The sequence below is a fragment of the Nesoenas mayeri genome (genome assembly GCF_963082525.1).
Source record: "Nesoenas mayeri genome assembly, chromosome: 1".
Classification (NCBI taxonomy): domain Eukaryota; kingdom Metazoa; phylum Chordata; class Aves; order Columbiformes; family Columbidae; genus Nesoenas; species Nesoenas mayeri.
Window position 1 is genome coordinate 15,844,267 of NC_137541.1, and position 24,407 is coordinate 15,868,673.

A 24,407-nucleotide genomic window follows, 5' to 3' on the forward strand; every position below is an offset into this window, starting at 1 on the left:
ACTCTAAAGTATTCAAATCTGAAGATGACACTAAAGTAGTGAAAACTAGCAAGTGCTTCTTTGATTTAAATCAAAAGTGTTAAAACACCATAAACTAATCTAGAAAAAAGAGTATTTCAGTGAAATATATATTCTTGCTAAAGTATGAAAGATGGAAAACAAGAAATAAGATCCAGGACCTTGCCCAGATAGTAGTGCTGCAAGAGTCACCCATGCCTTTGGTAGTAATAATACAAGTAGCTCAAGAACACAACAATATCACCTTCTTAAAAGTTCAGCAAAAAAGTGAAAAAGGGAGCCCAATGCAGCCATTCCTAGTGTCTGAATATCTCGATCATGTACAAATGCATTTGCACAACTGGAAAATGCTGCCACAGGATAATAAAGAGCATGTATTGTTTAAGATCCTTGACATTCAACACTGCCCTATGACGGATTTAAGACTAATAGCACCAATCTTGCCATAAAACTGCAAGTCGTATTTCTACTACTAAGCACTGAGGTCAGAGGACCCTGAAATGAAAGAAATTATGGAACTTCTTGATGATGATGTCTGCAAAAATGGTCAATTATTCACATACTTTACCCTCCAATCCCTTGGGGATAATAAAGAAGAGCTATTGTTAGAGATCCTCAACATGAGATTAAATGCTGGTCTATGAAAGGTTTCAGATTAATTTCACTGATTTGCCATAACAGTGCAAGATGTTCTACATAAGCTTAGGGAACCCTAAGCTGAGATAAACTGAGCAACTTCTTGATAATCACCTCCAGACAACTGGGTTAATTATGCAAATACTTCATCCATCACTTTTCTCAGGCGCTAAATAGTCTTATCAAGAACAATCATGCATCTACATCTAGTTAATAATTTTGTAAAGTGAAAAAAAAATGCTACACTTGTCCCAGAGATGACAACTTAGACGAAAGGTTCAGTATCAAAAAGAATGCAAAACAAAACAAATTCTACTCGGTAAGTTAAAATATGAAAATTCAAAATGCCCACAAATATGCTCAAAGAGACAACAGTATAAAGATGTTACACTGAAATTAATTGAGACATTTTTGTTTAGATTGTACTGATAAAAACTTCATCCTGTGTATATAAATCCAGCATTTGAACATTTTGCAGAAGCAGAATTTATGTTGTTGGTTTTTTTCTTCTTTATTCCATGAGGTTGTAATTAGAAAAACTCTTCGTTTCGGGGGGAGAAGTGTATTTAAAAAAAAACGAAAAACCTCAGGCAAAATTTAACATTCATTTTGACAAAACATAGTTATTAAGCTTCACGTATTTTTTGCTTTCTCTAACATGATCAAGAAACTTCACTACATGATAACCAGAGCAATTTCAGTGAATTATCAGTGAATTTAACTCTCTCCAGACCCATGTGGGGCAGGAAAATAAACTTGCCCACATCTTAAATAAGATAAACTGGGTGACAAACATCACATAATTCATCCAAAACCTTTCTCAAACAAAATAGTCAGACACCTATTAATCATCCCAGGAGACAAATAAGGAAAAATTTTACTAACTGTGGTCAAAGATACAGAATGTTTCCATAATACACAAAAGGTGCAAACCCAAGGAAATCTGAGTTCTACTCTCATCTCCACATCATGTCTTGTTTGACCTAAATGGATATTTTATATATTAATTAATCTTTAATGATACCACAGTCCTCTCCATTATCCTAACTAATTAGTAAAGTCTGTATCGATAAAGTCAAAAGTAAGAGCAAAAGTTCCTAAGCCAATTCATATATATGAGTACATATATGTGAGAATCCATCCATCTTACACACATCTGTTGTTAAAGCAGTGAACTCAGCTCAGAACTAGGGCTTCCTCTGCAGAGGAGTAGGGATGGAGGAGATGAAAATGCACCTCTTTTCTGCACACATGTGACCTGGCTCCTAATGCTACCAGCCTTGTAATTACCTGATGGAACTAAGTTGGGGCATCGCCAGCTGTAAGAAGAAAAGTCCCACACTAAGAATGACAATATGTAGCAGAAAGTGTTTCCGGCATGAGCGAAATTGCAGAGAAAATCTTTTTCTTTGCAAGTATAGCAACCACAACACTGTGTCTGGCAAAATTGTTCTGCCTGGAATTGACCTATGGTAAATGTAACAAATTTCTCTTTTTTCAAGTGATTTCTTATTATTCATCTCTTCTTTACACAATATAATGCTGTTCAATAAAGAGGTGAAGTGGTGTCAAGAGCCAATCTAGATCCCTCTGTCAAGGGTTCATCCTGTGAGCAAAAGAAATGCTTGGGATGCTTCAGGTGCTTGCAAGCTGGATATATACCTCTTTTTTTCTTTTTCAAAGCAGAAAACAGTGCTGTCTCTTCTCTTAGAATGGTGGCTTTAATAAAGTTCTAGACCTATCTCTTTCAAAGCAGCCTCTCCTGCTTTCTGTACTATCATCTGCCATTAACCTGCTTCCAGCACCAAGGAAAGCTACCAAGGAGTTTGGGACTAAGCACTAAGGACGGGGTCTGAATCCATTTTCTTGATACTGTTCTGTGGGTCACAGAAGAGCACCAATCTGTGCACTGTTCACTAGGAGTGCGCCACAAAGCATACATGACAATAAACAACCTGCCCATAGCCACTGGTACCCCTGCTTGATCAGGTTTGGTATTATTTGTATTACTTTTGTCAATAAGAGCAAAGAGGGCTTACCCTTTCTAAAAGGATTAGGAAGACAAGCGTGGCTGGCAGCTCTGTGAAAGCCTGTTAAGCCTAGACATGCTACCAGACACCTCTAGTTTACACCCAGACAGCAGCTCTAAAGATACTACCAGGAATATCAGTGGAGGACTTTACTTCTGAAGCAGTCAATGCTAATGCCACACGTCTAAAGGAAGAGGGAAAGAGATTTCTTTTTTCTGAGAAACACACAAATGCTACAGTGATGGACATGCAATAAAAATGTGCATTACAATGCTGAGAAAAAGACAATGTATCTGCTTTCACATGCTGCTGCTGGTGGTTATTGAAGAATCTGGGATCAGCTCATTAGCATGTTGACTTATACATCATTAAATAAATAATCAAAATAACAAAAACTGTTTCTTACCTAAACAAAGGAGATAAATCAAAATGTTGAAAGGGGCACTTTAAACTTTTTAGCTCTGTTCTTTTTGTCAGAGTAACTTCTAGCAGCACCTCTGAAAAATGAAGCTGAATTCTAGAGAAGACATTCACCAAATTCTAAAGACTTGTGCTTAAGAGGAGATACTTATAGGCTGTTTGCTGTTGGGGTTTTTTTGTTGTTTATTTGGGTTTTTGTTAACTATTTCCACTCCCTGCTTCTCTTCCACGTGGACACTGAAGTCCTCCTAAATGGAGACATAAGACTAACTTTCTTCTTAAGGCATTGCTGAAAAGTGCTAGATGAAATATAGAAATAAGCTCGCTGTTATGTAGGCAACTAATCTCATGTATTACTTACACAGTAGATCAAAACAAAGGTGAGAACTACAATTGCAATTGCAAATATGAATATCAAATAACTGAAGAACCACCTGGACAAGCACAGATGCACTATTCTCAAAGGTACAGAGCTGGCTACCAGAAGAGATGCTACCCCATCTGAGGAATTCTGTGGTACAAAACACAGAGGAAAAGATGAAGATCCCAGGCCCTCCTGAGGGAAACCTCAGGGCTTGGAAAGTATAAAAATAAATCAGCTTGTCAATACAACACACAGCTACAATAATAAGAACAAAAGACACACTATCTGCTAGTCATATTTCAAATTCTAGATTCCTCGAGCAATGCAAGCATGCATGTTTTCCAAAGCACACTGTTTTTTCAACATTAAATTTGCGAATCATCTCCAACAACAAACCTGTGAAGCGTAGGCCAACACCTCCTCATGGAAACATCCCCACTTCTGATATGACTAAGCACTAATAATGTTCTTCCAAACAATCTTCCATTAGCTGGAAACAGGCCCCTGGCTAAAGCACAACAGGCACATACTGTAATAATCTCTTGATTACCTGCATACAGCCTGGAACATCTAATAAATCTGTCTACTTTTCAAGTGGAGTGGGATTGATTTCCCCAAGGTTTCTTTGTCAGTTCCGTTTTAGTGCTTAATATGAAGAGAAAATTATTAGAGAAGGTCAAATCTGACATGAAAAACTAGAAGGAGTACAAACTGATGAAGACTTTTGCTACATTTAAAATAAATGTCCACTTGTTTTTTCTTAGGCCCTATCTTTCTTCAGTCTTTATTTAACATCACATATGCTTCATAGCTTGTAACAAGCCCAATCACACACTGGCAACATGCTCAAATAACCAAGTGTTTCAACATTTGAACAGCAATCAAGTAAAAAACGAGCTATTTTTTCTACCATTTTGTTATCAGTAAAGAGCCAAAGGTATTTACCACAATCATGACTTCTTATTGCAGAAAATCTCTTGAAATGAGAGGTCTAAGTAAAAGTTTGAGACATATTGATAATTTTAATCCTCAATTATCTAACCAAGCCAATTTAATAAAGAGATTTTCCATTCTACTTTCATGTCAACCTTCAATGAATGTTATACTGACTTACTGGTAAGTTTAACCACTGGTAACAAAGAGCATAAAATTGTCTTGTGCTAATCCCCCTTGTTCCCTAATTTAACATCCAAATTTGATAGGAACTTGTACCAGATTTCTCCTCATGCTGTAGAAATGGAGATTTAAAATTCTATTTTTTTTAAAAGGATACTAAAAAGTATAGACAAGAGAGAATGAATTTTTAAAAGGCAAGATGACAGCACTAATGATGCTACAAATAGTTAAATAATAGACATAGCCAGGTCATTAAAAATGTAGATAATTACATTTAGTATGGATGAATGTAATTATGCATATTCGTTTTGGTATTCCCTACAGTGAATGTTTACCTCAAAGTTTAAAACGCCCTTTAAAATTTTAATGGGAAATCTTTCAAATCTTTTTAATATATTACTGTACAGCTAAAATGTAGAAATTTTCTTACAGTTTTAAGAAACCGCATTTTTCAGATTTATCTAAAAAGCTTGGCAGTATTGGCAATGTAGTATACTGTGCTTGATGCAAAGTCCTATCAATCATCAAGCTTTTATCAGAGTGTTTAAACTCTTCATACCAGCACCTACTTTCTTCTAAATTTCAGGATCAGATCCTGCAAACTTTTATCCTTGCAAATACTGTACAAGTTCGGTTTTGTCAATTTCTCTGGATAATCTCATGTGTGAGAATTTCTCAAGTAAGAATTTTTCGTGTTTCATCTCCATTAGACAATGCTACACAAAACAAAGGAAATCAAGCCCAGAGCACTTTGACACTTGAGCCTTGAAAGGAAATAAAGAAGGAAGTGTATTTTACCTGAGTCTCCACACCTTGCTCAAGTAACCTTTTAGCCTGATTTTCCACCTCAAGCCGAGCTCTTGCAATAAAAAGCAGGTCATTTTCAATTACTTCTATTCCAGACAGGTCTATCCCTTGAGAAAGGTAATCTACAAAGCAACAAAACACTGATAAGCACAGAATAATGGAACATTTTAAACACGCTAAAATATTTTAGAAGTTACAGTTATTTCCAAGGGACATTTTTCCATACAACACTTGACAATACAGTACGTCAAAGTGACGTATTATACAAGAAAAAACTCAAAATCAAAAGATTGCTATTCAAGAAAATCTGGCTATTGAATACATTGAATTCACTGGACTGCACTTCTCTAGACCCAAACGCTGCCAAAGAGGTGCACAGTGTGAGGTTTAGGAACTCCAGAATCTCAGTCACAGGGCAGGAAGGGGCAACAAGTCATCTCCTTGTCCCAAAGGACTGACCAGACAATTAAACTTCTCTAACCTCTAATCTTTGAATAAGCAAAATTTACTCCAAGATCTGAAATTCCAGGTGTATTATGCATTAATAGATTTACATTATACTCCATATATTTAAACTGCACTTCTAAACATTTGGGATCAAACACAGAAGAATGGCAAGAAAACAAAACAATTTTTTTTTTTTTTTTCATTTTTGACCACAGAAACATCACAAAATTTATTATAATCAGGGAAACCACCATCAGAAGGGTATCTACAGATTACTGGGCTGGACTGGAGAACGCAGCTAGAAAAGTTATTCAAACTCAAACTTTTGTCACTAGCTACATAGATTTGGCCAAATCACTTCATCTTTCACTAATAGTCATCTAGTAATAAGAGCAGTCCAGCACGTAGAAAACCCAACATTTCATCTCCCTTTATCAAAGGAGATGTGAATATGTGTCGTCCTTTCTCCCAGACAAAATTAGTTTCTTTTAAAGGGGCCAACATTATAAAGTTTACTCTTCGGATAATTTAGGCTTTTCACAAGAGACAATTTTAGATTTAAGACACAACCCAGGGAGTAAAAATGAGGTTTTCGCCCTCCCTGAGGTCCCTGACATCTAAGTTCTCTCCCGTTGGCTCTTTGCCCAATCTTGGTCTCCTAACCTGACCTGTTAGTGAAAGAAGGGCTGGAGGATGCCTCTTACCAGGTATTTTCAATTTGTTAGTAACACTCACTTGGAATGCAAGAACAGTATATTCAGCTTCCTACAGCTTACATTTGGCTAGAACTCAAATAATTCAAATATTATGCAATTACACCCGTAACTATGGCACATTTTTGCAAATCAAACCAACTATGGCCACTGCTCTGAAATCCATATTACTGGAATTTGAAAGCACAACCTGAGAATATCTAATGCTTTAGGCTCTTCCAAGAACAGATACACCTCTCCACTTAAAACTCTGAATTACAACATAAATTAGGTGGGAACTGGACGATCAAATTTTTAAAACGAACACTTCTGAACATGTCTGGGTGCCTTAGATTAGATCCACAGAGAAATGAAAAGGCAGCCTAGGAAGGTACCCAGCGAACCTGAGGAACATTCAAAGTTAAAATATTCTTCTTTTTTTCCATTCCTTTTTTATCTTTCTAGATTTAAGCCTTCCCAATTCCCCATCTCAATGTAGCCTAGACCTTTACACTACTGCTTATCTCCAAGATAACACAGGACCACTCACTTACACATTTTTCAGGATTCTGCGCAATCAGGCAGGTCTTCCACTGCTGCTTTTGAAACAACCAATAAAACTAACAAAATAATGACCAGGGCATTTCACCTGGTGTCAGACACTTCCACCATCAGACAACATTCCACTATTTCTAAATAGCCCACTACAACTTCCTAATGAAGTTATCTTCCTTTTATGTCCTCCCAGTAAGTTCATTAAGGCATGGACTTAAATTCCACCTAAGCTAACTGAACTTCTAAATCTTTGACAAATAACCTTTCACTTTAGCAGCCTAGTATTTTTGTTTATTCACAAAAAAACTAATCTAAGCCTCAGATTAATTTTAGCAACCACATGTTCACAACTGAACACAATATTCCAAGTGAGTCACTTCACAGCTATGCAGAGAAGATCATCCCTGTACCTGCATACAAAAACCACCACATAAGAAAACAAAACAAAAAGTTTGGAGAAGTACTACATAAAGCTTCGTCAGGCGTAAAGGAAATCAGCTCTCTTAACAGTACAGTATGTCTAATAGGTTTTAGTCTACTAAGAACAGGCCTGCAAATGCTTTTGGCCATATGTGTTTGTTTAAAAATGGATTAGAGAAGTCAGAGGGCAGCCAAGCAGCAGGACAGCACGTCCCCCTACTGCCAGGGGCTGCAGCGGCCCCACTTACCCATCACCTCCTCGCACCTTTACACTGCGACCCAGCTGCATATCTACAAGGGGCCTTGCATATGAACCGATTAAAGCTAATATTAAACTCCCACCAGCTTCAATGAGCAAGTATGTTGAATATGAAGACAAGTCTTCTGACCCCTTCCTCTCAGCTGTACAGGAAAAAAAAAGCGCAAAGAACTACTCACAGAATAAGCCTACTGCCACAATAAATGCTTTCAAATTCTTGGCAACATGTGGTTTAAAAACTTGCAAATATAACCAAAGATCTACATACTCCACAAATACAAGATCTGCTACGGGGTTCATTTATATCATTAAATCATATTCCGCAACCGCAGGCTGCTTAAACAAAATAAAATTAAAATATGGTTCTGATCTCCTAAACACACAGAAAAATTTGTGGAAGAGAACTAAAAAAGAGACTGCTTCTCCCTGCTGTACCTTATCTCAAAATCGAAATTAAGCCATTTTAAATGCTAAAAATCTAATCCTTCTGATGGTTTTAAGAAAGGAACAGAAAGGCCACGCTGCTTCAGCTTATCCAAATACCTCCATCTGCGCCTCAGACTGGCAGCCACCTCCTGCTAAACTGCCAAAATGTGCAGCTTCGCTCCAAATTTCCTGCAATCCTAGCAAAATACTTTGAGACAATGCATTTCAGCAGGACTTCCAAACAGAGGGCCTTTCTGTGGGTCCAGTGGCTAGACATGCTGCTACAGATGCTCTGAGTTGCTATTCTAACCTGTAGGGAAGCCCCAGCAATCGTATTGTACTGTAGTGAAAGCAAAAGCAGTTTTCCTAGGAACAGCAGGTCTGCAGCAGAAACACCTGCAAGTGTTTTCCTGCCATTCCTATGTGAGAGCAGAAGCTGCAACACAGGCAGGAAATGTGCCTTTGGATAGTTTTTGTCATCTAAACAGACAACATAATGTTAGGAATCTCTGCAGTTGCGTATTCTCAGGAGCGATGCTGCCATCGCGGACAGCACAACGACACCCAGCAGAAGGGCAGCTGACACAGGGGCGGTCAGACCATGGCCAGAGCCACGGTGCATCGCAAATATTGCAGGGGAATATTTTAGCTAGTAAAGAAACCGCGCCACATGAAATACAACAATTTTACTACCAGTTATTAACCCAGGGACCAGCAAATGTAGGATTTTGCCTCAGGCTCCTGTGCAATCATTATTCTGTTTCTTGCTGTGCGCAGTCAGTCGATAAGACCATAGTCACGATCAGAGGTGAGGGTGACACGGGCCATAAGCTACTCGTGTCTTCTTCTCAGGAATTAAGCAGACACAGTAGTTCATCTCCCAGATAGCACAGACTCTGGGGACTGGGGCCCAGTTTAAAACTTGCCAGCTTTCCTTCTGCTTTAACCTTACTACGCTAACCATAAGAGATTTAGTGAGTATAGTATTTATAACTGACAGCTCTATCTCAGCAGATTTCAAAAGCACAAATATAACATTTTATTAACTTTGAGAAGACGTGTGCTTTAAATTAATTAGGACCTAAATATCCTGTACCACCACACGGCAGGGCTGGATGCAGCCAGGATGGGCATCTCCCTCACCAGCATGGGACACTGGTCAGTTCTGCTCAGTGGAGCCCAGGAGGAAATTAGGGGAGGGAGATACAGTCCTACAGCCATCCCTCCACCTCCCGTCCCTCTGATAATTCTACCTCTTTATATAGGTTCATAAACATAAAAGACAATCTGTAACTCTCCCATAAGGTGTTGGTATTGCTTCCCTTCTAACTATCACACCTTATTAAGTTTGGAAAGCACAGCTGGAAATGACTTTTTAAGGACTTCAAATACAGACTGCCTGCTGAATCCTCTTCCCGAACAAAAATACTATATGTCAAGGCAGAATAGAGTGAGCTCCAGGAATCAGTGACATTTATAATCTACCTCAGCCTAACAAAGGGTGTGAACTTTATATTTCTTAAACAAAAAAAGATTTTGGTCATTAAAATTCCAAATTTTCTTGATTTACTAAACCTGAACAGTTCTTCTAATCCACTGGCTGAGATGCTACTTAAAAATGCAGTTTTTAAACCAACATTTCCCAGATAGTTAAGTAAAAGAAGTTTACTAGACAAGAGATAAATCCAATATGCATGTGGTACATTAGACAGATAAAAAATACTCTGAGCAAAACAATTAGTATTTCTTAATATAAGTGGCTCAACAACGTAGAATCTTTCTACTACATTATTTCATTTTTTGACCTCAAATATTGCTCTATAATAATATATAATGAAGATAGGATAAAATCTGAATTGAAACTTTCTGTAGGTACTAAAACATGTTTTGGAAAAAAGATAACTATGAAGTTAGCATTCCTATGAGCTTTTTAAAAGCTGTATTATGCTCTTTATTTAGGCTGAGTTGATTTTGAGCTTCTGCTAGAAACTAGGGAAACAACAGAAGTCTACTGAGGACAATCAGGTGCACCAACAAAGAGGAAACCAGGTCAGTAATAAACCAGCGTGATTAGACTGCATCACTCAAGAGGCTACTTGAGCCAAAAGATAAATCCTTCTGTGCTCTGAGAAGTAACCTCAGTGACATTAATAAAGAAGAGGAAAGAAGGAAATCAGAAGAGTTAAAGTGAATTCCCCAGGGGCAAGCACCTCAGATCAGCACCACCCCTCCCAATGCATAAGTAGCAAGAATCCAATGATAAATGAAGAGGTGTTTCATTTGGGGGGAGGGGATTAAATGAAATTAAGCCAAACCTGAAATTCTAAATTAAAAGATAAAAACAAAATCATAGGTTTTTGTTTGCCAGCTTGATGAAGGTTTGTGGCTTTTTTCTTTCGCATGCGTCATTTGTTTCATTTTGCTTCTGCAGTCTTAGTTATAGAAAAACGTTGGTGATATTTGTACTCTAAGGCTGTTCTTTTTCCATAATGAAGAAAAATTACAATTTTGGAAGAAACTAATAATTTAAATTCTAAAAAGTCAACAGGTCCAAATGATACTCAAGAATTCTGCTGAGATTTAAGTATGCAGAAGATGAGAGGCTACCAAAACGTGATTAAGAAATACTGCAGAAGATTGCTACAGCGCAAACATTACAATGCACGCAGCACAGCATTTGTACTGAAAATTTCTCTAGAGGTAATTTAAGCATCAGAACAAATGGGTTGAAAGTGCCCATCAGAAATAGCATATTAAAAATAAAGAATGTCAAGATGGAGTAAAACCACAATGTCATTATTACTTTAAGCTGATCTGAGCACAGGCTGCCCTGAACAGATTTCCAGCTTTGTGCCCCTAACCTGCTGCCCCATTCTTTCGCTCCACCCCAGCCTCCAAGTTTCAGCACTCGTAAGAGTTTTTCTGTTGAGTTAGTTCTCACGTCAAGCCATTCTCTCCTCTGACTCAGGGTGCAGACGGACGAGCACGGGGAGAGGGCAGGAACCCACGTGCAGGACACAAGTTCCCCTCTCCACAGAAGCTCACGGGTGCATTGGTAGAAGATGCTCATGAATCTGCTATTCGCAGTATTTATTTCTGTTACACAAAATTAGAAGGGACTAGACAGATATTGTAAAACCACATAAAATCTTTCCTACGAGGGAGAAGCATTCAGTAATGACAATCAATTTCAGTTTTGAAAGGGGTTATTAAACCCTTAGTCTTTGGTCCTCCAGCAGTGCCTAGATACAAGCACAAAACAAACAAAATGAGTGGATTGATTTGTTAGAACTGCTGAGGACCTATTTGAATTTTTTTTCCATCTGCTTCTAAGAAACCTCAAAGTAATTTACTAATTCAAATGGGCCACAAATCTAATCTAGCATGGAAACTCCCACAGTCCTAATGGGAATGTTAGTTATGGCACTAGCTACTGAAAAGGAAGGAGATCCTGTTTGCCCCAACAACACCGGATGTTAATGCGCCTGAATATGTCAATTTGTTTATTTTTATCAATGCAGGTAATATGAAATGAAAACCAGTCTTAGAAAAGAGCCTGAGATTCCAATACCTCAGCAGAAACCCAATGCTCACCCTTCAGTGAAAGCAACCTAACATTTGATATTACATCTTTTTTCTCTAAGTGGAATAGGCAAACACCCTGAACTTAAAGAACAATAGTCTGGTTCTTAGAGTCACTCAAATTTTTCTTGCAATTGATGCACAGAGCAGATGGAGAACGGCAAGAGCAGACACATTTATAGGTCTTTAGACTGGAAGCTACTGGCTCCAAAAAGAACCTTTCTCCATGCTCTTCTTTAATCAGACTAATTCTCCGCATAGGCTGAAATCACTGCCCCACAGTCTGCATCAGTCACCAAAGCACTTGCTGAAGAAAGGATTATATTAAGCCTTTAAATCAAGTCAAAGAGATTCTACTACAGTTACTATGAAACAATATCTTACAGCCATCTTATGCAACATGAGCTCTTCAGTAAAATATGCTTATTCCTATAAAAACTGCATAGATTATGGTGCTTTTTAAAGTGTTCAAAATAAGAATGTCATTGCTCTATACCACATGCTGTATGCAATATGCAATACATTTTAGATATGCTTTACAAAGTGATTAATTTTTAAAATTTTAAATGATAAATTTTTAAAATTTTCTGCAGATATCAAGAATTCTTTCACAAAGAGGAATACATTTTTATTTTACTAAGATACCAGTTACTTACAAAACTCCTGCAACTTTTCCTTCCTTTTTCTACAGGACAAGATTCTTTCCAACTTTTCTTTTGCTCAGTGAAACAAATGAGAATAAAATCTCTGTCACTAAAACACCATTAAGTTCCTATGAAAACTGATCTTTATTTAGCAAATTTCTACAATCTTAAAAACTAACTGCTTGTATGCATAATATATAAGGTTTCATTTTTCAGCTGTTTGAGCAACATTAATCGAGGTGCAACTGTCCTGCTGGAGCCAGAAGCCGAGTGGGGCCCATGGCGCTGTATTTCAGTTTGCTGGCTCGGACAGCGTGTTAACGTGCTCCTGCTGGCTGAGTCCAGAAAAGGAAATAGGATGTGTTACACAACCAGGTATATAATAGCTTCTTATAGATGTCCCTAGTGAAAGGGGACATTAAAAATAAAAACAAAGCAAAACACTTCTCAGTTTTTTATACCAATCACATGCCAAGACTGGTTTAGTTTTAGAAAAATGAGGTCAACAGTACCAAAACCAAACTGGTGGATAGCACATGATTCGAAGAGAGCAAAACTTGAACCACTCATTCAAATACAGATAATTATCTTGTACTGTAAAACAGACCTATCATCTATATTGTACTATCATAGAATCACGGAATGGTTTGAGTCCGAAGGGGCCTTTAAAGATCATCTAGTCCAATAGACAGGGGCATCTTTCACTGTATCATGTTGCTCAAATCCCTGTCCGACCTGACCTTGAACACTTCCAATGACGAGGCATTATCTTATCTGATTAAAGCTTTACTGCAGAAGAAAATTGAGAATTCAACACTTTAATTTTAGAGATCACATAGGTATGAAAGAATTGAACTTTTTCTAGCATGTTAAAACAAAGGGGAAAATTTTAGGCCTACAGTCAGGTTGGAATAAGAAGGAATGAGTTGTCATCCTGCACTTGGATTCAGCTGTATTTCCTCCAAATTACTGCAGCTGAGTTTTTTAAGGAATATGGTTCGTGGTAAAACATTTAATAGTGCTTTAATTATCATCTATGATCAATCCTATCTACAGAAGAAACTTGCTGTTTCTCTCCAGACTGCATGCATAAAACTCAAAAAACACACCCAAAGTTGATATGAATACTGGAGGAGTAGTGAGGAAGACTGACTAGCTATTTTTAATATTATATTAAAGCTGCATTTAAGTTGTCTTGACGGAAGAGTTAATTCCTACTGCTCTCTGGGCTGGAAATCAGATGCCAGGCAGGATCTGGAATTGATGGAAATGAGTTTGATATCTATTTTTACCATCATCACTGACTTAACAATGAGCACCATATTTTAGAGACATTCCTGTGAAAATGCCATGATTCAGAAAATAGCTTGACACGCCAAGACAAACACTACTTAGGTCTAATCACAAGTTATACCACACGACTCCCACATTCACTTAGGCCTAAAGCAGGAGTTGCTGAACTCCTTTAAGGTTCCCCCACCCACACACCATTAGATCTCCCCCAGGCCTCCCCCTCACCCTTGAGCACAGACTCACAACCTCACTTAACCAAGACCCACTAAAGCTGCTCTGTGCTGTTTTCCCCACTGTCTCCTCAGCTGCCTGGCCTGACAGGCTCAAAGGGGAGCTGATATTGTTTAATATCACTGTTAACAATCTGGGTGATGGGACAAAATTAACCGTCTGTGAGCTTGCGGGTGACAGCAATTTGAGGGAGGTGCTCAGTACGCGGGAGGGCAGGGCTGCCACGCTGGAGAACCTCAGTGACCTTGAGAAATGGACAGACAGAAACATCATAAAGTTCAACAAAAGCAAATTAAGGCCTGTTCACCTGGGATGGCACGACCCTGTGCACCCCAGCAGGTCAGGTGCTCCTCCGCTGGAGAGCAGCTTTGCAGAAACCGAGCCAGTTGAACGTAAACCAGAAGTATGTACTTGCGGCAGAGGCATCCTACCATCTACTGGACCAGGTGTAGCAAGGGTATAGACAGTGGGTTGAAAGAAGCGATTATTCTTATTATTTGGCACTTGAAAGGACACTGTACTCCATACCACCCAGTACAAGAAAGACACTGACAAACTGGATTGAGTCCAACAGGGAACCACCAAGACAGGGGATTGAAGCCCACGAGTAAGAGGAGAGGCTGAAATAACCAAGTCTGTTAACCTAGAAGAGAGACGATTAAGAAGAAATCTAACTGCTGCCTTCTGCTGCCTAACAGGTGGTCAGGAGAAAACAGAGCCAGATCTTTCTCAGAGGTGCACATGGGCAGGACAGGAGGCCAGACACACAACCTACAGCACAGGAAATTCTGATTAGACATCTGGGGAGAATACCATATTTATGGTACCATACACCTTACCCATGGAGGATGTTTACCTGTCCCTTCCAATCCCTAACATTCTGTGATTCTGTGAATGCACACATTAGTTTTGAATATAATTTAAATTGGCAAAGTGTGAAACATTAAGATCTGGAACTCTAAAAATCAGCCTGAGCTTAAGCTTTCCCTCAAATTAAGCTGATTTGAGAACGTTCCTTAAGACCTCTCAAAACATTTTTAGTAACTAAAACTGCATTTTTCCTAAATTCTCTGTGATAACAGACTCCCAAAGAACTGTAACATTCATATCACTCCTCGTCTGCATTTGGATGGATCTGAAACAAACTCCATCCTAAATATCGCATTTGAGCTATGGCCTAGAAATCAGAAAATATTCAAAAGAAAATTTCTTACACTGATACCTATAAATTACAAGTACAGCAGGTCCATAACATGGAGTAAAAGTTACAATCATGAAAACAAAAACAATATCTATATCATTCATAAAGGCTACATTTAATTCTTATAATTAAGATTGTCCATTGAAAATAAACAGAAAATAAAAAACCCTTCACCATAATAAAGTAATTGAAGTTTAATTTAGACACTGCACAGACAAGGAACTGCTCTTCAGATGTACATGGACTTTCAAAATAATATTTATTGTGCCAATAAAGCAATAATACCTTCACAAATCAATACCCCTCGTGGGCTTTTTTTGGAGCTAAGTAAAAATAAAAGAACGTTGCAGTAAAAATCTAGTTGTCCTATTTCTGTTTTGAACAGACTTCATAGCATCACAGATGCGAAGCAATGTGTACAGCATATGTGAAAAAGACAGAAACAGAAAGGAGGACAGAAAGGTATAATACGGAATAGAAGAGAGATGAAGGTCAGGTGGGGGATTACGAATGAAACAAACTTATGGGTTGAAAGCTATGAGAATGATAGCATGCTCAAATATAAGATACAGAAAAATATGAAGGGATGTAACTTGTGAAAGGATAAAAATACAAATCAGTTCATACAGTTTGGTCTTATCAATCTATAAGAGTAATTTAATGCCACCATCTGCATTCCACCTGGGCAGCTTCCTCCCACCCCCACCCAAGCCCATAGCACTGCACCGCCTGCTCGTTACCGATGCCAACCGCGTTTCTGCTCAAATTGCAGTAGAGCGTCCAAAACTGGGAAACAAAGGGGTGAACAGAGCTTGTTTTTAATAAATTTCAAGCAGACATTCATCAGGATTTTTGCTGTCAGGAAAATGTTTCTTAAAACCTCAACAGGTGAACAACAAGCAGTCTTCCTTGAAATGGAGCATCAGATCAGTATCAAAATGAAGCAGGATGAAAAGACATGTACTCTCATATCTGCAAGAGATAATTGCATTGAAAATATATTGCAACTGCATCATAAACCCATGTAAAGGAATTATGCCTTTCCAACTATATTACTGGAGCGGCTGAGGAAATCCCTCTCTTTCCTGAACAAACATGAGGACTCATCTAAACAAAGGTATATGACTTCAGCTCTATCTTATTTACCTAAGTTTGCATCACAATTAAAGCCATGAGAGCAAGCATAATATGAGTAGATGGATGTAAAAGATAACCTACATTTACATGTTGGCCTGAAAATACCAGTATTTTTGGCAGCTTTAGTATTATGAACATGCTATCATTCAATAGCTAGGTAGAATCTCCCAATATAGAACATTATGTAAAGGTACAATGATTCAGTTTCCATCAGTACCATGCCATGTTGCAACAGAGCCATGCAATGATAAAAGAAAATGAAGGAAAATGGATGATGTGTTTCAAAAAATCTTAGTCAAAAATAACTGATTTCCAACATCCCACTGGCTGCTGAGATGGCAAAGATGGCTGAGTCCTCGCTGAATCAGTGCCCTCAAAGGGGGGCAGAAGAGATGTTAGTTCATTTGTGTGTTAATCACCTAATTCTTTAATACTTTTCCATCTAGATAAAGGTATATATGGACAGTCACAGACTTAAGGTGTACAAGTCTACAATTACCTTACTGAGTTAGTCATCAAAAGCTGCACTTCATTTTTTTCATTTTGGTGAGATATATCCTACATTTTTTTGAGTTTTTATCGTACTTGTAAATGTCAGGAGGTATTTTAAGATCAGTAGTGCTAGAGGGCTGCAAAATCAAATTTATAAAAAAAAAAATCATGCTATTAGCTTGGCCCCTGGATAAGGAGGAATACTACTTTTCTCTTTACTACATATATAAGCTGCAAAGATTTCTTTCATATTCCTCTCTCCTTCTGGGTCTCTCCTGCCTCTTTTCAACACCCACTGTTCACCTCTTTCATACTCACACCTTCGGGAAAATATTTCTGCAAAAGCTGAACTGCATTTTCTTTAGTATCAGCTATGTTAACTCCCTCAGTACTTTAGAATATACATAATTTGTATCTTTAATAAATGCATATTTAATTCCTCCCACCTCTACCCTGGCATACCATCAATAACTTCCTGCAATTAGCTGCAGATTTACTTGATTTTTTCATCTTTAGAGTCAACAGATGTTGCATAGGCTATAAATCACACAGGTTTTATGTACCTCAAATACATTGTGGAAGAGCAAACTGAACTTTGTATTATCCAGAGTGCTTCTGTAGACAACTTGAACATAACTGCAAATTTTAAAATATCATCTAATATGTCTTATCTCTAACCGAACAGCCTTTTTAAAATAAAGAGATCAGCCTATGGCAGAAATCTGCTCAGTCTGCCAGAATTCTCACCAATTCTTCTAGCAATAATAAAACTTAGCAACAGTACTAAAAAGATGGGCAAGAAAAGAATGTTGTTTGAAAGCCCCACTGAATGTAAGTGTTCAGATTCCAAGTACTTGCATTTAAATTTACCTTCCACAGGTGCCTGCCTTTCAACTTCCCAATAGAAATATAAAATATCTAACCATGACACAAAGACTGACAGCAGTTACCTCTGATGATGCTTTAATACCTTCTATCTTGTACAATTTGGATAGTGAAATTGAAAAAATAAAACAGCTTTAATACTTTCCTCCCCCTCGCCCAGATTTGTTGCAATTTGGTAAAAAATTACGTAGCTACAAATAAGTAAAATACAAGTCTCACCCTTATCACTTGCTATAATGTTTAGCTGTTCCTGCAGTAACAAGAACTCCAGGAAGCTGAGGGAAATGCCACATCCATCCCAACCCACCCTGTAGCGTCCGCTGGAGTCTCCAGACCCACCAGGTGACAAACCTGAGCCGTCGCTCGCCCCCAGACACCATCAAAAGGGCCTGTAAAGGGCAAACCTGCTCGGCTGCTCCCCAAAGATGAGGCAACAGGGGACAACCCCAACTCCTGCCTCGGGTCTGCCTCCCGACAGCTGCGGCACCACAGCTACCTCCTCAACGACATGAAAGACTAGTACGATTTATCTTTACTAGTCTGGGATCTCTCATGCATACTGGCCATAATTTTTTCCAAGAAAAACATATTCATATTGTTAAAATTAGGAAGTACACACATGAAGGTTGAAAATTACCATGAATTAAGATTTCACATAAAAAGGGACTTGTCTTCTTAATATGATTAAACATCAATGTAAACAGAAACCATAGTTTTCTTCTGTTATTTTGAAACAGGCAAAAAGGAAGAGCTAAGTCTTCTCAAATGTGGTACTGATGACAAGTTTGAGTTCTACTATCATTAATGCCATACAGAGACAAAATTAAAAATTAATGTCTTTGGTAGCAGAGTTCAAAATAATGAGCTAAATGCTAAAAATATCAAGAACATTTTTTTTTTTGAAGACTCAATATCCAAGGAAGCAAACACGTTCAAGCAAGTCTTTCAGTTGTTAAAGACACAAATTGTTAACAGATGGGTGATAACATTTGATTTAGAAAATAATTGTTATTAAATAAATAATGCTGATATTGTCTTTGTAGAATTACATAATTATCTATGAGCCAATTATTACTACCTACATCTGTCAGCCAATTATATCTAATAATTGACACAAAAAGTTGAACAGACAAAAAAAATTGCTGCTTTAAGGATAAAAGATGTTTAGCAATTTAATACTTAAAAATAAAACTGAGAAAACATACAATCATATAACTACACAATGAGTCTGTATCACAATTTTTACTACTCTTCCTCTAATTCTAAACAATATTTAGCCTGACAGCAGATTTTTCTCAAGTCTCACAAAGCATAATTTGTGAAATTCACTGCTGATAGTTATGAATTATTTCAAGATCAGGAAAGAAACAGATTCCTCTCTAAAACGAACCTTACCCTTGTTTAAATTAAACACTTCCTTCAGTGGGGAAAAAACTTAAAATAAAAATTAATTTAAAAATTCAGGGGAAAAACAATTTATCAATAGTATGTACTGAACTTTCTTATAGGAACCCAATCCCAATTGTTACACTGCACCACATTTTTCCAACATCCAGAAAGTGTATTTTGCCAAGAAAAGATAAAAATCAAGAAGTAAAAATAACTATTTATCTTAAGCAGAAAATTAAGTAAAGATTATCAATGATCTTCAAAATTATCGGTATTAATAGACTTATGACCACTTATCAGTTGAATACTGGAAACCAAGCAGCAGTAGCACAGAGTCTGGACTGGAAACATGACAACATCTGCAATTCTAATATGTAAAACTCATTTCTGTCAAATATATGTTGCTGTGAGATCCCTGCAGCATAAAATCTCTAGAACTGGGTAAAACAATCGCCAGCAGATCCTAAGAGACGAGCTCCTGGACTAGCTGTAGTCTCAGATATTGCCTTCCATGACTTGATTTGCCCTCAGGACGGCCAAGCTCATCTTCCAAGCTGGAGTACTGAGCCCCAAGCACACACAACTTGGAAAGAAGAAGCTCTACAGAGTCATAATTTATGGTTTAGCAATATTATGAGCAACAGTACTGCTACCTTTGATAATCCTGAATTTCTGTTTCTTTTCTGTTAACGATAAAATCACTCCTTGAACCCATGGAAACGTTTAGCAATCACTGCTTTCCATGACAACTGAAATGCACGTTGCATGGAGCAGCAACTTTATGTTGTGAACCTGCCACCCGACAGTTTAATTCAACACCTTTTAGTGCCTGTACTGGAAAAGAGAGACTGTAACGTCTCTTTACTTTTCCCACGGCATTCATGATTTTATATAACTCCATCCTATTTCACCCTCAGTCATTTTAAACTAATTTACAGGGGGGGGGGGGGGTGGTGGCCACTGTGGTTGACCTGTCCACCCTCACCCTACTACAGGAGCATTGGCCATGCACTTCTGCATTGGATAATCTTGAGGGCAGCAAGTTAAGTCACAGATTAATCACATGCTATGTAACTACTTCTCTGACGTGAGAATCTCAACAGAGAGTGAGGACAGCTGGCAGGCACACTCACTAACCACAGCAGTGCCAGCGCAGCACTGAGCCCGACCCTGACCCCTCCGGGCTCCCACAGACTCGTTGTACCATGCAAGGAATGAAGTCGCAATTCCTACCAGCTGAGGAAAACAACAAAATATTTGTGAATATCCTTTCAAATAAAACTCTTGATTCACTTAATCGATTTTATTATGTTCTTTGCCATTTTATTTGCAAACTAAGTATGTGAAAGGGTACTCTTTTTTTAAAAAAAGATATACATTGCAACATGAACATTTGTAGAAATATAGGAACTCATAAGTACTTTGGGTATAGTTTAAAATTCCTTTCTGTGTGTTGGAACTTGAAAAAAAAGAAACAAAAAAAAAAAGAAGGTTAAAAAAACAAGTCAGAAATGGCCAGACAGGGAAATGTTAAAAGTTCTAAATTCGGAAGTATGTAACACAGAAATACAGATGAAGCCTCTCAGTTGTGTGGCTCAACATGGCCAGAAAGTAAAGAGCAATAATAGCTGCTCGAGGATACCAAGTCCCCCAACCCAACTTTCAATAAAGCAGCCAGAGCCACCAGTAACTGGTCAGTCTCGATATGAAGGTCTGCCTGATTTCCCAGGGGAAGCAGCTACACTGAGTAACTACTCACTCTGCACAATGCCCTTTGGAAAAGGAAGAAAGATTCGCAATTTGGTTTTGAAGACACTGGTGTACTTACTACACATAGCACTGGATTGCTGAAATGGTGAGAAAGTGGCAAACAGGAGGGCCTTAAGTTCCAACTACTCCCGAGGCACCAGCAAGACAGTGCTACACCGAGGCTCAACACTGGTCAACCATTCTTGGTTCAAAAGTGTTTCAGTGCTTGAGAGCCTGAAATACTGACAAGCGCCAGCTCCCGAACATCGTACATGAACACAGCTGTCCTGGTACTTGCATGGCAGCGGAGTTCTGCACCAGCGCGGCCCGGAGGCTGCGGCAGAGTGGGGAGGCAGGTGACAGCCGCTGCAGATGGAGACAGTCGAGGAACACAGTGTTCTGGCTGCAGCTTACAGCAAGAGTCTTCCCACTGTGCAAGCTCTATTACATTACTACTTTATATGTCTTGCTGTTTTCTGATCCAATTAAGGTCATTGTAAGTAATTAAAAAGGCAGGATTAGCTGACTGCTTTTCAGGAGACATTACACAGATCACATTTGTAAATAAAATGGCATATTAGGACCGACTGAAGTAGAGGAACCTGGCAGAGGCAGCCACGGATCAGCGGCGCTTGGTCCTGCCCATGACGGCCACCACAGCCACCAGTGGGCTCCTGCGATGGCCCTGATGGACCTCAGCTCCTTCCATCACTGAGAACAAGCACTGAAGAGAAAATAAGGCTCTAGGACAAGGGACTACTTGAGTACAAATATAAAAAATTAATATTTAACAGAGTTTCTCTTTCTTCTACACAAAAGAACTAAGAATGAAAACTGCAACCTCTGCAAGGCACTGGCTTTTAATTTTTTAATCCATGTTTGCATGCTGTTACAAATGAGAATTCAAAACTAAAAGCATTGTTTTATAAGATATTTTAATAACTGTTTGGAAGCAGCTATTGCTTCCTAATTAAAAACAAATATTTTACTTTTGTCATATTATGCTATGAAATAATTTGAAGGGGAAAAAACAAGTAAGGCCTATCCAGTTTCAAAGTACACATCTCTTCTGATTTCTGTTTTGCTATAGTTTTAGATTTGTCATGAATTGGCCAAAAAACAGATTTCAAAATGTCAAACCTTCCCAGAAAGCAACAATTTCACGTTTCATTTAACTCCTCCTAAGACTTATTTTCATCCACAAAGTTAATTATGCTTGGTCTGACTTTGGGAAGCAGCATTAGGGATCAAGGCAAATTGCTGGAGTAAGGGAAAGCAGACAGGTCTTCAAAGGCATTCTAGGTAAGACAGAGCACTCCTTAGGAGCATCAGGCTTCAATAATAAAATTTTGTATTTGATAGCAGGAAATGGGAAAATAACTTCATTGTCTTATTTAGAGAATGTCAGGTTTCCATCTTCTCATATACGATTTATTGGCTAGACATGAGGAAGAACTGTTTTTCAATGAGGGTGGTAAAACACTGGAACATGTTGCCCTGAGGTGGTAGATGTCCCATCTCTGGGGACATCCCAGGCCAGGCTGGAGGGGGCTCTGAGCAACCTGATGTGGTTGAAGATGTCCCTGCTCATTGCAGGGGGTTGGACTGGATGAGCTTTGAAGGTCCCTTCCAACCCAAACCATTCTATGGTCCTATGAACCACAACAAGTAGTGGCTTGTTAAGAAAAAAAAAAAAGGCATGGATGGGCATATATTTACAAATCAACCCTCAAAATTCATACACCACAACGGAAGGCAGAAAAGTTTTGTATGAAGCCTGTTGCAGAGGTAAAATGGGCTGAAAAAAATTCCAATTTTAGAAATACAACGAGATGAAAAAAGTGAAATTGACTATCAAAGGCCTTATAGCAACTGAGAGATGGGCATTTGTCTGGGCTCACTGAGGGAATGACATTAATAAAATGCACAAATATTTCTGAGAGGAGAAAAAAAAAAAACCCAGAATAATAAACAAACATTCCTCAGTCTGATAAAGCAGAACATTTGAGAATACTTAGTATAGTCACGCTTCATGTCTTTGTGGACCCACATTTTGAGTGTCTAGGGACTGTTTGCAGGTATGTTCTTCATTATACCTGTACTCTCCAAGTAACCCTTCGAGCTGCTGAGAGTCTCAGCGTCCCTCACAATCTGGCCCAAGCAAAGCCAGAAAATCTGGTGTATGGTCAGGAAAGAGGAAGCAGAAGATGGCAAGATGGAGACAGGCACCTAACCACTGCTTCTTTCCCTGGAAAATGACAGAGAAGGCAAACAGCAGCAGCAAGTGTCAAGAGCTCAAAAAATGAGTCAGCCCTCAAAAAACCACGGCATAGTTCTAACTTGTTTTAAAACAACATTGAGATGTATATTTTACTTGGTTTCTCTGTTTCTAGACTTCTAGCGAACCCTGGCTTTGCATTCCCAAGGTTTTCAGAAGTCCTGAGAACTAAATGGGATCTTTAAAGTTCAGACTCTCCAACATTATCTTGACAGTAGCATCTGAAAATCTGGAAATAGATATATATTACAAGTAGCATGAGATTTTCAGTCCTACATTGCCACAAGCTAGCAACGTACTCGCGGAGGCATAGTACTGCCTTTCCCTTTCCCAGAGAGCGTGTAGCAGCTGGGCCAGATCTTCAAAGCAATTTTCTGAAAGAGGGGCACAGTGTGAGAAGTCTGGGCCTGATAACAAAGGAAGCTGTAGTAGCCCCACTTGCAGGCGATATGCCTTATGGAGAAAGGTTAAGAAGCCGTTTTTCAGCTGCACTTCTCTCACTGCCTCCTCCTGAAAGTGATCCCCCTTTGCTGGCTCCTCAAGCAAAGGCTTGAGAGGAATCAGACGGTTCACCAGTGAGAACGGCATGGAGAGCCTGCAGGCAGAGCTGAGAGAGAAAGCATCTTAACGGTAAAAAAACTGCAGGCCAGAGATTTTTCTTATGTAAGGGAAAACATACTGGAGACACGGCAAGGGCTTGAGAATTACTGGACACTGGAAGAACAAGAAGTCACAGGATTCTGCCACCGCTTTTCACAGTGTGGACACGAAAAAAGATCCCAAAAAATTACATACACGTTTCAGCAGGATTACAGAAAATCACAAATCCAAAAAAAAAGTCCAAATCTCTCTTGTTAGATGGATTTTGCTTTGCAAATGTGTTTAGAAATTGATAACTACCTGACTCATCTCCACCACAGAAGAGTTATTTCATGGTGTATTATTAGTCACCTGTTATCAGCAGTGTCCTTTGAACCCATTTTGAGACTACAGAGCACAACATAAATCTGCCACAGCTTTCTGGCACCTGCTGCCAAGTACTTGCTCATACTCTGAAAAATTATGCAGACTATTAACCTTACATAAATTTTAAGAAGCTGGATCTTCCCAAGGAACACGCAGAGGGCAGACCTTCGCAGTTCGTAATAGCTGTGATCAGGACCAAAACAGATAAGGAAGAACCATTAAAAACCTCCACCTGAATTCAGGCACAGCATTGCTGTGCAATTGCTGGAGAGGAAAATGAACTGAAATAAAGTCTGTGAAAAACAAAGTGTGTTGTGACACCTTAATAACTGTACGAAATGTCTCTTGGAAGGACAGCCATAAACCTTAT

The 24,407-nt window shown here is 38.6% G+C and overlaps 1 protein-coding gene across 1 annotated transcript in view; it reads right to left on the reverse strand.

Annotated features, from left to right (window-relative positions):
- The window catches only part of COG5 (component of oligomeric golgi complex 5), a gene marked incomplete at both ends in the record, with an annotated part of 114,786 nt that extends 91,127 nt beyond the window's left edge, over positions 1-23,659 (reverse strand). The window contains 3 exons of the mRNA XM_080363321.1: positions 5,383-5,513; positions 7,761-7,907; positions 23,371-23,659. Of these exons, the coding sequence (XP_080219447.1) occupies positions 5,383-5,513; positions 7,761-7,907; positions 23,371-23,659 (567 nt within the window). The remainder of the gene's footprint in view (positions 1-5,382; positions 5,514-7,760; positions 7,908-23,370) is intronic.
- Between the last annotated feature and the right edge of the window lie 748 nt (positions 23,660-24,407).